This window comes from Helicoverpa armigera, chromosome 24, assembly GCF_030705265.1.
Source record: "Helicoverpa armigera isolate CAAS_96S chromosome 24, ASM3070526v1, whole genome shotgun sequence".
NCBI classification, from domain to species: Eukaryota; Metazoa; Arthropoda; class Insecta; order Lepidoptera; family Noctuidae; genus Helicoverpa; species Helicoverpa armigera.
This window is the reverse complement of record NC_087143.1, coordinates 2,704,863-2,721,578: the sequence shown is the minus strand read 5'-3', so window position 1 is coordinate 2,721,578 and position 16,716 is coordinate 2,704,863. Positions and strand designations below refer to the sequence as shown.

The 16,716-nt window shown below is 38.5% G+C and overlaps 1 protein-coding gene across 1 annotated transcript in view; it reads left to right on the top strand.

Annotated features, from left to right (window-relative positions):
- Positions 1-11,307, top strand: part of LOC110380641 (myosin-9) — a 50,984-nt gene extending 39,677 nt beyond the window's left edge. The window contains exons 11-21 of the mRNA XM_064041318.1: positions 1,310-1,498; positions 2,015-2,154; positions 2,259-4,401; positions 5,601-5,867; positions 6,016-6,221; positions 6,556-6,619; positions 7,719-8,402; positions 8,653-8,813; positions 9,128-9,275; positions 9,662-9,857; positions 11,040-11,307. Of these exons, the coding sequence (XP_063897388.1) occupies positions 1,310-1,498; positions 2,015-2,154; positions 2,259-4,401; positions 5,601-5,867; positions 6,016-6,221; positions 6,556-6,619; positions 7,719-8,402; positions 8,653-8,813; positions 9,128-9,275; positions 9,662-9,793 (4,134 nt within the window). The 3' untranslated portion in view covers positions 9,794-9,857; positions 11,040-11,307. The remainder of the gene's footprint in view (positions 1-1,309; positions 1,499-2,014; positions 2,155-2,258; positions 4,402-5,600; positions 5,868-6,015; positions 6,222-6,555; positions 6,620-7,718; positions 8,403-8,652; positions 8,814-9,127; positions 9,276-9,661; positions 9,858-11,039) is intronic.
- The last annotated feature ends 5,409 nt before the right edge of the window (positions 11,308-16,716 follow it).

Sequence of the window (16,716 nt, the reverse complement as noted above, 5' to 3'; positions counted from 1 at the left end):
AAGGCAAAAATAGTAGATATCTGACCCAAATTCTCATCGAACGTCAGTATCAGTCGGATTCGATCGTTTATCGCTCGAATTGGATTGGAATCAGCTTTCCACTTAGCCTCAACGTGTTATCGATTGCTGTACATTTTCTGAACAATTTTTAAAGAATCGATTTGATGCTATATTGTATTTTTGATCTGACAGGCCGATAGCATGATAGATTTTCTGCTGTTTGTGATTCGTTCGTTCAACTCTTGTTGTGTAGATCTGATTTTAGATCTACTACTAGTTGTAGAAAATGTACATGATACATTATATGACAAAGAGCAACTGATTTCAAATCAACACATTGAATTTCGTGAAAAAATAAGATGAAAAGATAGACCGTAATGTTAAAGTCAATTAATGTGACTCATGTAAAAGAAAATTGGGATAAGGGTGGGGGGATGATGATGATGATGACAAAAAGGATTTCAAGCATATTCATTTTAAAAAGCGCTCGAAACGTCGATAATATTGCTCGCAATTTACCTAAATATTACTACTAGTCTACAAAAACAAAACACAAGCAGACGCCATAAACCCGCCCCGATCGTAAGTTAGCCAACGAAAAACAATTGTCAAGCAATACCAAAGGCTTTTATTCAGTATTTGTAGTACATATTTATTGGTAGCAAACCCAGCCGACTATTTCTTGATATCGGCTTGACATGTAACTTTGGTGGCAGGATTCCAAAGAACTCTTGCCTACGTGGCTTGACTTGGAAATTCGGAACTATGCTCAATAGATCTTGTGAACGGTATTTCATTTAGAGGTACGAGTTGGTATGCCGAAATGTCACTGGAACTTGGCTAATTAATGTAATAACTGGTTTTGGTATGTTGTACATAGGTATATTGCCGAATCTATTGCAGTTAGTTACTGTAGTTGTAATTAAATAGTATGACATGTCATGCAGACTTAGTAGTAGACATGCCCATTTAATTAATTAATAATTAGAATCAAGAAAAGTCCTTTTAATTCCGTAAAAGTATTAAAAACCTTAAATTATTTATATTCACGCTCACGTTAAACGACTCTGAAGCTTAGGTTTTCTGTTAGGTTAGCTTAAGTATTAGGAAGGGGTTGAGCCTTGAATGTCAACGATCTCAGGCCTTAAGAAGATTAAGGATTAAGGAATTTTTCCATGTATTTATAGGAATATCTCAAAGTATCCGGCAAGATACTTTTGACACACAAAATATTAATGCCCTAAAAAACCAACACCCAAAACCACTTCAACCAAACAAACAGCACATAAAACCGCCCATTTCTTTCCAGGCCCTAGTAGCACGTATCCAAAAAGAACGCGATGCAGCACTAGCCGAAGCTGCCAGTTGTCGCGAGCGAGCCGAAGCTGCGGCGGCCGCAGCTAACAGGGCAGCGAGGGACCGGGATAGTGCTACCACTGAGCTCGACGTGCTGAGGGAACGGTGGGAGAAGGCGCATCAACAGCACCAGAAGTTGACGGTGAGGATAGTCATGCTGAGAAAATTCGAACTTTATTTTTTTAATTTTAAATAGGACTATAAAAGATCATTCGAAATGATAAGCTAGTTCCACGGTACGAAGGAGCCTTAAGCCCAAGTTTACTGAATATGTAAACGTCAGTGTTCTTAAAACATTGGTTTGGTACAAAGTTTTCACGTTTAATTTTGAAAGTTAAAGGTGGTTTTAAGAGAAACTGACGATGACGTTTATGTTGTCGGTGAAAATGGGCCATACAATAGTTTACAATCTCCATATACCACCTTAATGTATTTACAGACTATTATTGAGTTTTAATATCGCTTCTGTAGGAATTGTGTACCAAATGAATTCATTATCGGGATATTACTTCCAAGAAATAATCTAGCAGATAGGTCTAACTGGCAGTTTGCCAGAGGATTTAATAGTCCGATGTCACTAAACTAAACATAAATTATATGACAATCAAAAGTAAATGATGTACTACGTCGTGGTAAAAGCATTTTATTTCGTTTCTAGATGGAACGAGACGATGCCGTAACCGAGCTAGAAATATTGAAAGAAAAGCTAGACAAAGCCCTCTATTCCACACAGAAAACAATCGAAGAAAAGGAGACTGCGCACAAAGAATACGAAAAAATGCTTGAGAAGTATGACAGGTATATTTTATTTTTATGTCGTCTTGTGTCAGGAATAACTTTGGTCATAATATTTATACTGAAATCTGAATAACACGCAACGAGTATACATTTTCTGTTTCCAGGTCACAAAACGAAATCTACCGACTTCAGAACAAGATAGATATCCTAGAAGCAGACAAAGATCGCATTGAAATGGAATTCGAAAAGCATGCGCATATAGCAACGAAAGCGAGGGAAGAACAACGCAAAACGCAAGACGAACTTGCAAGATTACAAGAAATGTACGATAGGGCGTCTCTCCAACTCGGTAGGACTAAAGAACAGGAAGAAAAAGCCAAGGAAGACATGGATAGGTTAAGTGTTGACATCGAAATGGTGCGAGATCGTTACGAGAAGAGCCAAATCGAACTCAGAAGGTATCAGGCCGAAAAAGAGAAATTAGTTGCGGATAACGAACGTCTTCAATTCGAATATGACAGGGCAATGACGCAGTGCGGTAAAGCGCAGGCTTCCAACGAAAAGACTCAAGAGGAAATGGCCAGAGTGCAAGTAGAACTTGAAAAAATGTATGACAAGCACGACAAGGTAGCCGCTGAATTGAGGAGAGTGCAAGCTGAACTTGATAAGGTGAAGCAAGACGCGAGTGGTGCGAGGGAGGAAGCTGAACGATATGCAGCTCGATACGGGAAGTACCACGACACTAAAGAAGAACACGAGAGGACTAAATTGGAGGTGGAACGACTGCGAGCACGGTTAGAGAAGACCACACTAGACCTGGAACGAGCGCGGAAGGCTGAGGAAGAAGCATCCCGTCTACGTTCGGAGCTCGAACGCGTTGAAGCTGTCCGAGGTAAATACCAATTCGAACAGGACAAGTGGACTAACGAACTGAACAGAGTGCAGGCGGAGCTCGACAAACAACACGAGCGCTACGAAGCGGCACAAGCAGACATACAGCGTCTGCAAGCCGAGAAGGAGCAAGCAGAGACCAAGCTACACGAGATGAACATCCAACTGGAACTGTCCAAGAGCGAAGTCACTAAACTCAGTGCAACGTTAGAAAAGCAGCGAACAGACCTAGAACGCGCTCATATTGAGTGCGAGAAATTCAGAGACCGATGCGAGAAACTCAAACTGAGGTCAGAACAACTGGATAAGGACAACGAACGGCTTAAGGGAGAACTGCAACAGATTGAGAGGATGAAACTCCAAGCGGTCGCCGGAGACAAAGCGAGGACCGAAGACAGGCTCGAAATCGAGCGTCTTCGTGATAAACTCGAGAAAGCAATACAAGCTAGAGATTCTACTGAAATGGAGGCCGGCCGCTTGGCGAAGGAACTCGAAAAGTCCCAGATGCATCTTTCGAAATATCAGGAGACCAATGAATCGACTCGTGTCGAGTACGAAAGGATGACGAACGAATTAGGTCGAATGCACGAGCGTCTTGAACGAACTATCTTGGAGATGAGACATGTTGAACAGGAGCGCGATCAGCTGTTACAAGAGATACATAACATGAGATTCAATGTGGACCAACAACAGCGAACATTGGACCACCGCACGCAAGAGACTTTAGTGAAACTGCAGCAAGAACTCGCTCAGTCCGTACGCGACAGAGAGAAGATGGCGTCCATACTAGAACAGAGAGACAAACAAGCAGACGCTATAGAAAAGCAGATCGTCAAACTAGAAGCCGATACAAAACAACTGACAATAGAACGCGACCAACTAGTCGCTCAACTAGAAAAGTCCCAAGACATGCTCGTAAACTTCCAACGGGAACTAAACGCTTCCGAGGCCGAATTACAGAAACAACGCGAAGAAGTGCGCCGAGTGAAAGAAGAACAGCGTAAAATGGCGCAAGACACGGGCGGCGCTAAGAGCGTTATTGAAAGCCGGGACCGCGAGATCGCTAAGCTACAACAGCAAGTGCAAGCGGTTACTAAAGAGAAGGATACGATTAGACAGCGAGCGGAAAAGGCTGAGAAGGAAGCGCAGAAAGTTGGGGAGATTGAGAAGTGGAGGGCTGCTGTCGAGCAGGAGAAGTCGAAGGCTATTGCTGCGGAGAGGGCTTTGGCGGAGTGTCAGCAGCGGTTGCAGAGTGTGGAGAAGCAGCTGGCGGCGGCGCTGGCCTCTTCGGCGGGGGCTGCGCGGGGCGGCGAGGCGCTGGCGGCGGCGCAGGCGGAGGCGCGGGCGCACGCGGTGGAGCGCGAGCGCTGCCAGGCGCAGCTCGAGATGCTCGTGCAGGAATTGGAGAAGAGTCAGGTCAGTTGGAGGATCGCCCGGCGACTAGCCCACACGGTAGCAATCGAGTCTTGTGTGTGCTTGTTGATACGTCCATTTGTCCCAATCAGCTTGGTATTTTCTACAATAAGCGAAAGCATCAATGTAACAAAAATAGTAAAAACACGGAATGCGTTTGATTTTATTCCTCATAGATGAAATGATAGATAGATAGTAAATAATGTACACCAATTAAAATACAACATAAAAAAACTAAAGATTTTGAAGTCGGTGACACAATGTTAAGGATTCGTGGATTTGATCCATCCAAAAAAAGGATAATAATTCAAGCAGTCAAGCAAAATAGATCGCAAGAAGCTTCTAAGTACGGAAGCTTCTACCTATTGCTAAAGAGTGGATATAAACAAAAAATTTCAGTAGTGATGACTGATACTGATGAGTTTCACGTACTGAAAATGACATACGTTTTTAGAGAGAAGTCTAAAAGTTGTGAGGAATTCTGAAAAAGGCTAGTTGGGCATAATGGACGTGTATAATGAAATCAAAGTTGTTTTACCAAAAGAGATGACAAACTCGATTGAACCGCAGCGAGTGTACGTTGTCCGCTTATCATTGCACCGGTGTAACGAGTAGATTGTTTTATTTGATGTTCATTATTTTTGTTGGATCATCGCCGGTCGTCATTGTCGTTGTATAGTTTAGCATGTCACCCAGGCCCGCTGGGCATCCTCCAACCCCTCATTGTTCGTATTTATTTTATTAGTTTCATCATCGCAGTGTTTAAAAGGATTATCATGGAATGTATTTGTGTTCGGAGCAAATTGTTGCACCATACATTTTCCAAGTCACCGCACCGAATGCAACCCTACCCGTTCGAAGGTGGAAATGTCGGGTGCAAGAAAATTGCAATAAACGCTTCATTGTTAATAAAAATTGTTAATTTTATTCGTCTTTTTTCAGCCGTTCGCTACTGTACTGTGTATATTTGCAAACTTTTCATTGTTCGTTCATCTCAATAAATATATTTTGGAAGGAGATCGTAAAATTGTTTGGCTGCGACTGAAATATATTTTGCCGAGTTATTTGTAAGATAAAGTTTCGCTTGTTGGATTGACTTTTGCAATCTTCATATATCTAGCTTCTTAAGCTTTGTGTAAGAGTGTTGGAGTTGCCTTTCTTCTTACTCTTGTTTTCCTTAACGTGGTTATTTTCCGGAACAGCTCGATCTTCGAGAAGCGACGAAGAAGCTTCAGGCGGCGGGCGCGCAAAACGCCAAAGCTGGGGAAGACACAGCCCAAGCTAAGAAGCAACTGCAAGAGGAATTTAAGAAATTGGACGACGCGAGGAGACAGTTCGAGGAGCAGAGAAGAACAGTGGAGAATAAACGGAAAGACGTGGAAGAAAAGGAGAAAGCGCTGGCAGAGTTAGATCGACAGTTGAAGAAGAGGAAAGAGCAAATGGACCAAATGGAAGCATCTTTGAGGAAGGTAAGATATGACTATATCATTTTCAGAGTTCATGCTTATTACTTGCCATCTTTCAATTAAGAGTGTTTTAAGAAATACCAGTATTTTTTTCTATCAAATCAACTTTTGAACCAACAAGTTTTGAATCCTTCCTTCTATTCGTCCTCAGGCCGGCGGCAGCACAGCAGCGGTATCAGACTTGAACCGCAAACTCTCAGACTCGCAGAAGGACGCAGACCAACTGAAGCAGCAACTCGACCAAACCAAGGAGGAGGCGCAGCGCCTCACGGCCGAGACCGAGCGCCTGCTGCAGCTCGTGCAGATGTCGCAGGAGGAGCAGGCGCAGAAGGAGAAGCAGATCATCGACCTGCAACAGTGAGTACTAGCAGACAGTAGCACTGCCCAGCAGAGACAACAAACCAAGGAGGAGGCGCAGCGCCTCACGGCCGAGACCGAGCGCCTGCTGCAGCTCGTGCAGATGTCGCAGGAGGAGCAGGCGCAGAAGGAGAAGCAGATCATCGACCTGCAACAGTGAGTACTAGCAGACAGTAGCACTGCCCAGCAGAGACAACAAACCAAGGAGGAGGCGCAGCGCCTCACGCCAAGATTCACAGACCAATAATAATACATCAACCACGATGTACAAAAATTAACTTGAATCCTATTTAAAACGATAGTAGATTGCAAGTGGTTTTTCTTTTGTTTCCAGGTCTGTTAGAAATCTTCAAGCCAAACTGAAAAGTCAGCAGCAAGCACAAGCACAAAGAGAAGAGGTATGTTTTGTTATTTTTGTTGTTAAAGAATCCTCTAATCTATACGAAGTCAATATACTTACATTAGAAGAAATTCTGAAAGTATCATGAGTTGAAGTCTCGAAGTAAAGCACACATGAGTCTGATCGTGAGAATTTAAAAGTTCTCAAAAATAAAAAATATGGAATCTTGACTAAAGCCTCTTATTGTGACCATCAAACTTATAGCATGTAAAGTGATAATAAATTAATAACACGTTTCCCGTAGCTGTTAAAGTTTTAAATGATAAAGAAGAAGTTAACAATTTTAAAAGTGTCAATACTGTCACTTATCACAAAGCAATGAAAGTAAAATACGATGAAATGCATTAAGCTATTTAAAACTTTAACAGCTGCAATATTACTATAAGAAAAGCATGTACTAACCAACTAACATTTTCTGTTCCACGCAGGCCGGACCCGCTGGCTTCCTCAAAAGCTTTTTCTAAGTTAGTCCTTCGCACCAAGACTGTCGTTCATTTATTTGCTCTTTTTATTTAAAAGTTTTTCTTTAACTGTCGTTCTAACGTCGCAAGACATCCATTCCACGTCTTTCGGTAATATCACTCGTAAGCTTTACAAAACGCAATTTCGTATTAAGTAATGTTATCGATATTTATATTGAATATTTATAACAAAGTGTTCAGATAATAATATTGATCTCTTGTTGAACTCCGGTCCGTACGGGTCTCCTCGCTCGTACCATGTAACTGCACACAATAACGATAATTATTAGTTTAGCGATAATTTAAGTGATGTTTAAAAACAAATAAATAATCGTGGTGTTCAGCGGGAATTATTTTTTAAGTAATAAAAAATAACAATATTGTAAAACTGTTAAGTAAACATGTATCTAGATAGATCGAGTAAGTTGTCCACTAGTCGATGTTACCCAGCTTTCAATCTTGTTATGCAAAATATCAATTAACTATAAATAAAACGAAATCTATGTTGACCTTTCTCGAGTTATTTTTGAGTTTATATTGTTGATGAGAATTTTGTTGTTGAAGTAAAACTTATTCGTTTTTATTGATTTTTGTTTTGTTTGTTATTTATTTTGATGTTTGGACCCCACACGGTAGGATCTGACGCGCGCGAGACAGAGCGAGCTCGCCGCCATGACAGACCTACAGACCACGCTGGCGCAGAAAGACCTACTCGCTACTAAGTTGGAAGAGAGCAAAATGAAAGTCATAGATCTAGAGATCGAGCTCAATGAATCATCGCTTATATTATCAGAAGTGCTTAAAATGCCAGACGGGCCAGATATGAATAACATTAAAAGAAGTAAAAGCTTTTTCGAGTTGCAAAAGAGTGGTAAGGTAGTGGATAGGCTTGACAAGTGCAAGTATAGCAGGAGTGATAATGACTTAGATAAAATGCACTATAAAGACAAGAAGAGAGAACCACCGGACTTGAGTAAGTTGACGAGAAAGATATTTGATTTGACGAAGGAGATTGGTATAAAGAATTCTAAGTTGATAGAACAGCAAAGATGTATTTCGATATTAGAAGAGGCGTTGAGGGAAAATAACAATATAGCAGAATTTGAACAGTTACTTGCAGTCGTAAGGAGCAAAGATGAAAGAATCAATGAGTTAGAAAAGTTTGTGAATAAGAAATGTGGATCGAGCCCAAGTGACTGTAAAGATAAGAAAAGAATATTAGAACTAGAGGAAGCTTTGAAGGAATCGGTTTTGATAGCGGCAGAGAGAGAGAAAGTATTCTATGAAGAAGAACAGAGAAGAATTGAAACATTAAGAAAGGTAAGATTTCACATTTATATAAATCTTAATCTTTTCTACATCTCGTAACTCGTACATGCCCTGAATAACAATCAATAAAAATATCGTTTAAGTGACTGAAAGAAAATGCCATACTAGTAGAAAGAATACGTATTCCCCAGAACGAACAATTTTATTTAGCTTAAAAATTTGCCGAAATTACCTATCAAAATCTAATGAAAACCAGCAGAACCAAAAATAAATACACTTATTCTCAAAAACGAACTTGCAGATGGGCAAAATGGAACAACGCATTCGTTCCCTTCAGAACGCTTCAGCGCTGAACTGCGGGACTTGCTCGTCGGTGCTGAAGCGCTTGAAGCGGCTGGAAGACGCACTGCAACACTGCCAAGCTAACAGGGACCATATATTGCGACAACTATCGCATCTCGTGTAAGTATATTTGTTATTATGTTTTAAGTATGTAATGATAGGTGTTTCCAGAGATTTCATTTGCCTTATACTATGGTTATTTACCCATACGGTATCAGTACTTTATATTGCTTAGTATGATAGTACATGAACATAAAAGTCATTTATTCAAAGAAGGCTGAAAATCAGCATTATTGGAAAGTATGATTTTCTAATTTTAATAATGACCCAATAAACAGACGAAGCTGGGAAATGTTTAATATTAGACCTGTTCATCTCGATACAAAGACTAAAGCAGAATAGAACATACTAAAAGAATATACAATTATTTCTAGTCAAGACGTGCTGGAAGGTGCAATCAGCGAGAAAGATACCCAGATAGCCGAGCTGGAAGTGAAGGGAGTACTCGACGAGAGCGACACCAACCGATACGATACGCTCAAGGCAGAGCGGGACAGACTGCTCAATAGGCTTAAGACAGAGGTAAGTTAAACATTTAATGAAAACCTGATTTTTACTTTATACGCTGTTCTGGACTCGAAAGCCCCAAAAAAATACTCCCATTGCACAATTCAGCATAACGATTTAAACTAAGATGGTTCAAGTGATTCTAAATTAAGTTTTCCTTTATGGTGTGAACCAATTTATCAAATGTTCCATCTTCTGTACAATATTTAAGTCATTCTCTACATTCTTGATTAGTTTAAACTCTTCTTCTTCACAGTCATGACTCTACATTTTTTGTGATTGCCTTTGCTCTCGGCTAAATTCCGCTCATACATACTCTACTTTTTAAGTACTCTCTTATTCTTCTTCATATTTTACCCCTACACCATCTCTCACAATTTCAATTATCCCTTCGTTCCTAGAACGAGCGAATCCTAAAACTGGAGCAATACAGCGAGCCATCGCCGCCCTCCCCCGGCACCCTGCCGGTCGACATCACAGTGACGGACGAGCTGCTACAAGCCTGCGACGACAATGTAATTGTTTGGGTATAGTCTCCATCTATAGAGAATGGCGGTCGCATGGAGTGTCGGTAACTTTGGTAACGCCTCGCCTTCGGTTAGTATGCTCTGCTGTTTGGTTTTGTTGTGGTTCACTGTGATTGGTTCAATCTGTCTTTTATTTTTTGGTATAGTTTGAGGTGTAAATTCATTCAAATCTGTCTAAATGTTATTTGATAGTATTTCTGCAGAGTTATTACAGTCATAGTCATCCACAATTCAACTGACAGCTGTAACTAGTCGAACAGTTTGATCAAACACATAATAATAGTTCTTCCAATAATTTTATAACTTTTTGAAAACTTTGAGATCACTATTTACAAAAGCTTAGATTTCAGCATGGTTTTCCTCATGAAGCTTCCTATAAAGTTCATAGTTATAATCGACAAAAGGCTTAAGTAACTTAAAGACTAATATAAAAATGCGTCCACCATCTCAAGTGGCGGCCACACGCCATTTTGTTCATCATTTTTATAAAATCTTATGCTTGAATGACTTCACGAATTTCGCAAAAAGCCAAAACTTAACAACTTATTGGAATTTAAAATTGAGAATTTTAATGAAATAAAATTTGCTCAATTTATTAAAATTAATGAAGAGTGTTTGCGTGTGTGGTTAATTGACTAAACAATTTAAGTCGACGATGTAACATGGGAAGAGTCAAATCCAAGAAAAATGCAATTGGTAAAGAAAGAGTGGTGTAATTGGCACTCAAATTGAATAAAACTAATATTGGAAGGAGCGAGGTAGATGAAACAGATATGCAATTACTAGCGTGTTATCTTAGAAACAACAGTAAGGAGTATAAGTAAACTTAGAGCAGCTATTACATGCCTAAAATCTTTAGAAGTAAGTATGTCATCTATGTAGGCGAGGAAGATAAATATTCAAAAAATGTAGGTAATGTTAATGTATAAGATGGTTTAAAATTTAATACATTACGATCAAATCAGATCAGTAATAGAAACAAAAGAAAGGAAGGTTACGCAAATCAGAAGATTGTTTCAACCATCTTTTATTATGACCAACTTCTATTTGGCGATATGCCTCTGGCATATCGATAGTTGCAACTTCTACGTCAAGTATGGACATTGTATATGGTAGGCATTTCACGTTATCTGAGTAAAACGTAAGAATAAATATGGATATGGTAACAATCTTCTGATAAGCATAAAATTGTTTAGTATTTGTTCTATATCTGTTACCACAACACCAGTTAACATGTTACTAATGAATACAGGAGGAGGACATCCCCGCAACAGTGCTCTAACGACAAACGCAGCTAAGTCAAAACGTAAATCTGTTTGTGGCCTTAGCCATCATCACCGCACTAGTCACCCATCACCGCTACCTTACCAACTCATCATCGCTTATCACAGCATTCTGCCAAATAAAAAAAAATCTTCAATAAAAAACGCCCGCTTGCAACAACTTCTGAATCTAAACCGAATTTTATACCAAAGATGTTAATTTTTCTGTAAATAAATTAAGTTTTTTTTTATTTGTTACTTTTTGTTTTATTTTTTTTTCTATCGAGTTTTTACCCTCTAAATGTTTAGAGATTTTATTTTTATCTCATACGATTGAAGGAACCAAATTATTTATATTATCGTCTATAATACGGCACTTGTTGATGTATACCTACATTAGAGCAATAATTACCGATATTATAGTTGAACACTCGATGTCTATTTTTAACTTAATACTAGTCAAATCTATCAATGTTCTAAATGCTTTAACAAATTATATATTCGTTTTTATACAATGTGTATTACTCGAAGGAACTCTGACTTTATCTCATTCTGGTTTTAAGGCCTACTGTAGACCGAATATTCGTTGATTTGTAAGAAGGAAGAATTAAATAATGTAGGACGTATTATAAAATGTATTTGTCTATCGTACACGTTGTATAGAAAAGAAACTGTAGTTATTGTAATATTTTCACCTTGAAAAAAGGATTTTGGACTTTCTATCATCCCAAATCTTTCGGCCTTAGGGATTTGTTTAGTGGAATTTTACTTTAAAATTAGTAGACACTGATATAAAATTAGTGATTGTTTCGCAACAAGTTGCTAGCAGACAAGTTTTCAATAAATTTTTACATATCATGCACAAATTATATGAAAAAACTACATTCAATGCTGACAGTCTGCATATCATTAAAAATATAAACGTAGCTTCTTACTCATAAATCATAAACCCCTTAGGAATCGGTGTTCGAGATATTTTCGTGAGCCAAGAAGCTTGTACAATGTCGAAAAGCACTGCCTTACATTCTAAGTAAAAATATTTAATATTTTCTGTTAAGCGAATGCCTCGTTTAAAGAGCAGGGACGTCCGCTCTCTTCGACTGATAGCGTTGAAATGAGAAACCGTGGGATAAAAAGACGTCAATTTTCCTTTATGGCAGCTATCGAACTACCCACGTTCACGAGTGATTTTATATTTACGTCTTTTGAGCTTTTTATAAATAAAACATTATACAAGAAACAGTATTGTATTTGTGATAATAATAGTACCGGTGTCTACGAAATCCAATTTGTGAAAGATATTTTTAAATTCCACATGTTGTTACTTATCTATATATAATTACAGATATAAAATAATAATTTGTACATCTAGTTAAGTATTTAAGCCATTTAAGCTTATTGCTGTTTTAAGCAATTGTTTTTTAATGATAAAAATCCCATTTTCATAAATTGGATTGTCGCTCCAGATATCAAAAATGAGAAACATCGAAAATACGCATATTCTTCTCGATAAATAAACTTTAAACTTCTATAAGGGGCATTGGTCGACTGTTTTGTTTGAAAACAAAGGGTTTATACTTTAAAACTTGAACTCGTTTAGTGTTAAGTGCATCAAATGACCTATTATAATAGTTTGTATGTGTTACTGTCCAATGTCCTTTAGTGTATAGGCTGATCCTTCCTTGTTCTATCTCCCACTAATTTATATAAAATGTTATATTATTTAATCACAAATTATAGAGTGTTGGCAAAATTCTATGGCTTTTATACACGGTCGCTGAATGTAGAATGTATTGTACGGTAGGCGGGATGTATAGCGGGGCTGCGGTGCGTCGGCCATCTTGCCTGTTTGTTTGAACATTCCGTCGTGTATCGTTTGGCCATTCTTCCGTCTCGAACTCTGCTCGACGGACCGCAGTCTCCAGCGAATTAACCTTTTGTATCGACTCAAGTGTGTAGTTGAATTGTATGATCAAGTCACAATAATTATTACGGTATTAAAGTAAATTATATTAGTTACTTGTTACTTAATATAATGGTATATAAATAACAGTGGGTCGTATTGTTTCACAAGTTGTATTGACCGAAATTATGCTGAAATTAAAAAAAATACATGTTCTTTGAAAATATAATATCTTCATATACGGAACGGTATTGTTTGTTTTCTTTGTGAATCTTTGTTTGTTGCCCTTTCCCTAAAGTGCTAATCCATCTAACTAAATTATTAAAACACTAAGGAAATCAGTCCCCTGCAAAATATTGTTGAGTCTCCGACAGTTTCAACAAGAGAACAGAAGATCCCTGTGACAGTATAGAAGGTAGAAAAATCAAATAATAAAAGGGGTACCATATATAAAGTTAAGCTTACTAGATACCTAGGTACTTGCTTAGGTTGGTAAGTGCCTACCTACATCACATAGTGCTCTCAATATCGAACAAAAATTTTTAAAGAACCATTACCTAATGTATCTGTAACATCCGTGAACAAAAATAAACAGGCAAACTGTTTATCTAGTCATCTTCCGTGCAGATGTTATCTAGCCAAACCGCAAAGGAAGCATCTGTTAAACCACAGACGACCACTAGTTTCCTACGCCTAGAAAAACTAAAAATGTTAAATTGAAAAAAGCGCCATCTAGCGGGGAGTAGCTATAACCTCAACTAGCATTGTAAAAAATGATACTGAGTTTAGTTTTCCTATTCGACAGCAGATGTCGCTAGCTACAAAAATAAGTTACAGTACACAAGTTTATTTATTCTAAAGATGTCGTTTATTTGTTTGGTACTTTTGTTTTCTGTTGTGCGAAAGTTTGCAAGCTTTGAGAAGTCTTAAATTTTCGTTAACTTTTAACAGAATTAAGTTAAGTCAAACTTTATTAACTTTGCGCTGTGTTGTTTGTAAAGGCGGCAGCTAAGCAAATAGTCTGGCTTCGATTCTCGGATCGAATAAAAGTTAAACAGAGACTTTCAATGTCAGGTTTAATCAGTTCTTGCTTAGAATCAAACTTTGTAACCTGGCCCATAAAATAGTAGTAATAAGTTTTACAGTGTTCGTCTGAACCAAGAATTGGACTTGAAGACACTAGAAGGTAGCTAAGTAACTATTTTATTTTTCGAAAAAAATCATAATGAATAAGTAACATAATTACTAAGTAGGTACATACAACTACAAGCTGACGTAAAACTGGTAGAACCGCCATAGTAACCAATTTATTGATCAATCAAATCAATACTTAGATCAATTTCTACAAAATGAACTATCAAACTAAACTTTTTAAACTTCTACCACTATAACGCTAAACAACACAAGTATAGGCAGTAAACCAGCTGTTGTCAACGGGAAGTGCGTCGCGCGACCGGAAGCAGGTGCGTGCGAGTTCCGTTCAATACTGCACCGGTGCACATCTATACAACTTTATCTCATACACTTATCATATACCTTAATGTATTAGCTATAAGGACGATATTTCCTTGGCGTAGTGTGGGGGTAAGGTGGCATTCGGCAGGTCAAAGGGACACTTTCACTTGCGTCTATATTTTTGATGGAACGAAATAAAATGTTGGTAGTCGTTAGATTTAAAATTGAAGAGCTTTCTGAATGTTTCTGATAAGCTCAGTTGATGATCAAATAGACAAGTCATCAAAAGCTTAATATGAGAGGAGTGTCTACCAATGGACATGAAAAATAACATTAGGAACATATGATTGCGATTTTTTATATAATTCGAAAAGATAGTCTCAGGACTGAATTTCCTGTAAATTTACTTACTTAGGTGTCTTTTGGGGAATATAGATAGATTGGCTCAATACGGTGGATCAAAAAAAAATATCAGCAGCACAAAAAAAAACATTTCAGTAGGTAATAGGTATAGAAATCTAACCAAGGGATATTGGGTTGCCCGAGTAACTGGGTTGAGGAGGTCAGATAGACAGTCGCTCCTTGTAAAGCACTGGTACTCAGCTGAATCCGGTTAGACTGGAAGCCGACCCCAACATACCTAGTTGGAAAAAGGATCGGAGGATGGAGGATGGATTAGGTAGTATAGAAATCTATCGAATCATGACAAAATGTTTACCTACATATTTACGAAGTCGCCACATTCTTAAAACTAGATAGGTATAGACACTATGACATAACAATATACACTAAATCCCGTAAGCGGCATGTGACAGCGTAATCAAGCATTTGTCTTGTGATAGCGGTCGTTGAACCCGGCACAAAGCGACACACCTGGTAGCTTGGATACCTGGACACCTGGTGCTTAGCTACACAATACATTCTTTATTATAAAGTTTATATTTTGTAACAGAATGGTTGGTAGGCTTATAGCTTAGTAGAGGTGGCCTAGCGTCTACATACACCAATGTGGGTTCGCATCTACAGAAAGCTTAATGTAGGTAACTTGTAAGTGGGACTTTTCAAGGGTTTCATGGAAGCTAAAGTCCTTCAAAACATAAATAAGTTTGATTATTGTTGCTCATTATGAAAGTAATGGAGTAGAAGTAAGAAGTACCTACTTACTTTCTAGTTTAGTTTCTTTACCTATATAGAGCGCTAACGGTGACTGGACATCAAGCGACGAATCTCTAGACCTCATCCTAGCCTTTATCCAATAATTTTAGGACCTTCTCTCTCTAACTGGATGCAGCTGAGTTCCAATTTCATACTTGGAGCTAACAAGTCTCCCGGGCAACGCTAGAAACTCTGGTCTTAAAAGTATTCATTCGCTGAGCTGTCTTACTGAGAAGAATAGATCAAAACATAGTTATTATCTTTTCTATTAGCTAGCTATTAGCCCAACATAGCTACAGGGCTCACTTCAGAAATGTAGGACTGCAAACCACAGTTTGCCTGGGAGGCAAACAATACAGGTTTTTTAACTATCACGGACTAGGTTCGCCAATAATTACAGATTCATTTCGCTTACAATGTTGCTGTATTGATTATAAACGCGTAGAACAAAATAGTAAGAGCAAACTGCAAACTTTTAGTCGGCCGATGGTATGTTTGCGCTCATAAATCAGTATGCTGCAAAGATCAGGTATTTAGCCGGGATTTTATGACTTTACTAACTAAAACCCATCATGTTCCTTCTGAAGTCCTTTACATACCAGGGCCGCGGTGGCTCTTTTGTAATCAAACCAACTTGATTAGAACCAAAAAAGTTTTTTTTTTTTGTACCATGGCGTCAACAGTCGGCCAACTGTTTATTCTGCAGTGTACAATCTTAATAATAGCGTAGCCTCATTGAATGACAGCTAGGGCCGGTCGCTCCGAGCTATATTTTACTTCTAGTAAATATATACAAAGCTTGTAACCTCGGCGTGTGTTTACCCTGTCGTGTTAAGTACTAGGGTTGCCATGACCTTATGATTAGTAGGACAAGTCTATGGTATTAGCGTTTTACAGTGGAGTAGCGGTTTTGTGATTGGAATGTGCTTATTCTTGAGATCCTGTTTCGGGCCTGTTGTCATCCATCCTTGCGTAGCTAGGTAGTCTCAAGTAGCCTAGCCTTTTCCCAACTATGTCGGGGTCGGCTTCCAGTCTATTCGGATGCAGCTGAGTACCAGTGTTTGACCAATAGATTCTTTAAAAAAATATCCATATGTGGAAGAAGTTAACGTTTAGGTGGATTTAAAGTACCTTTTATAGGTACACTAGGGATT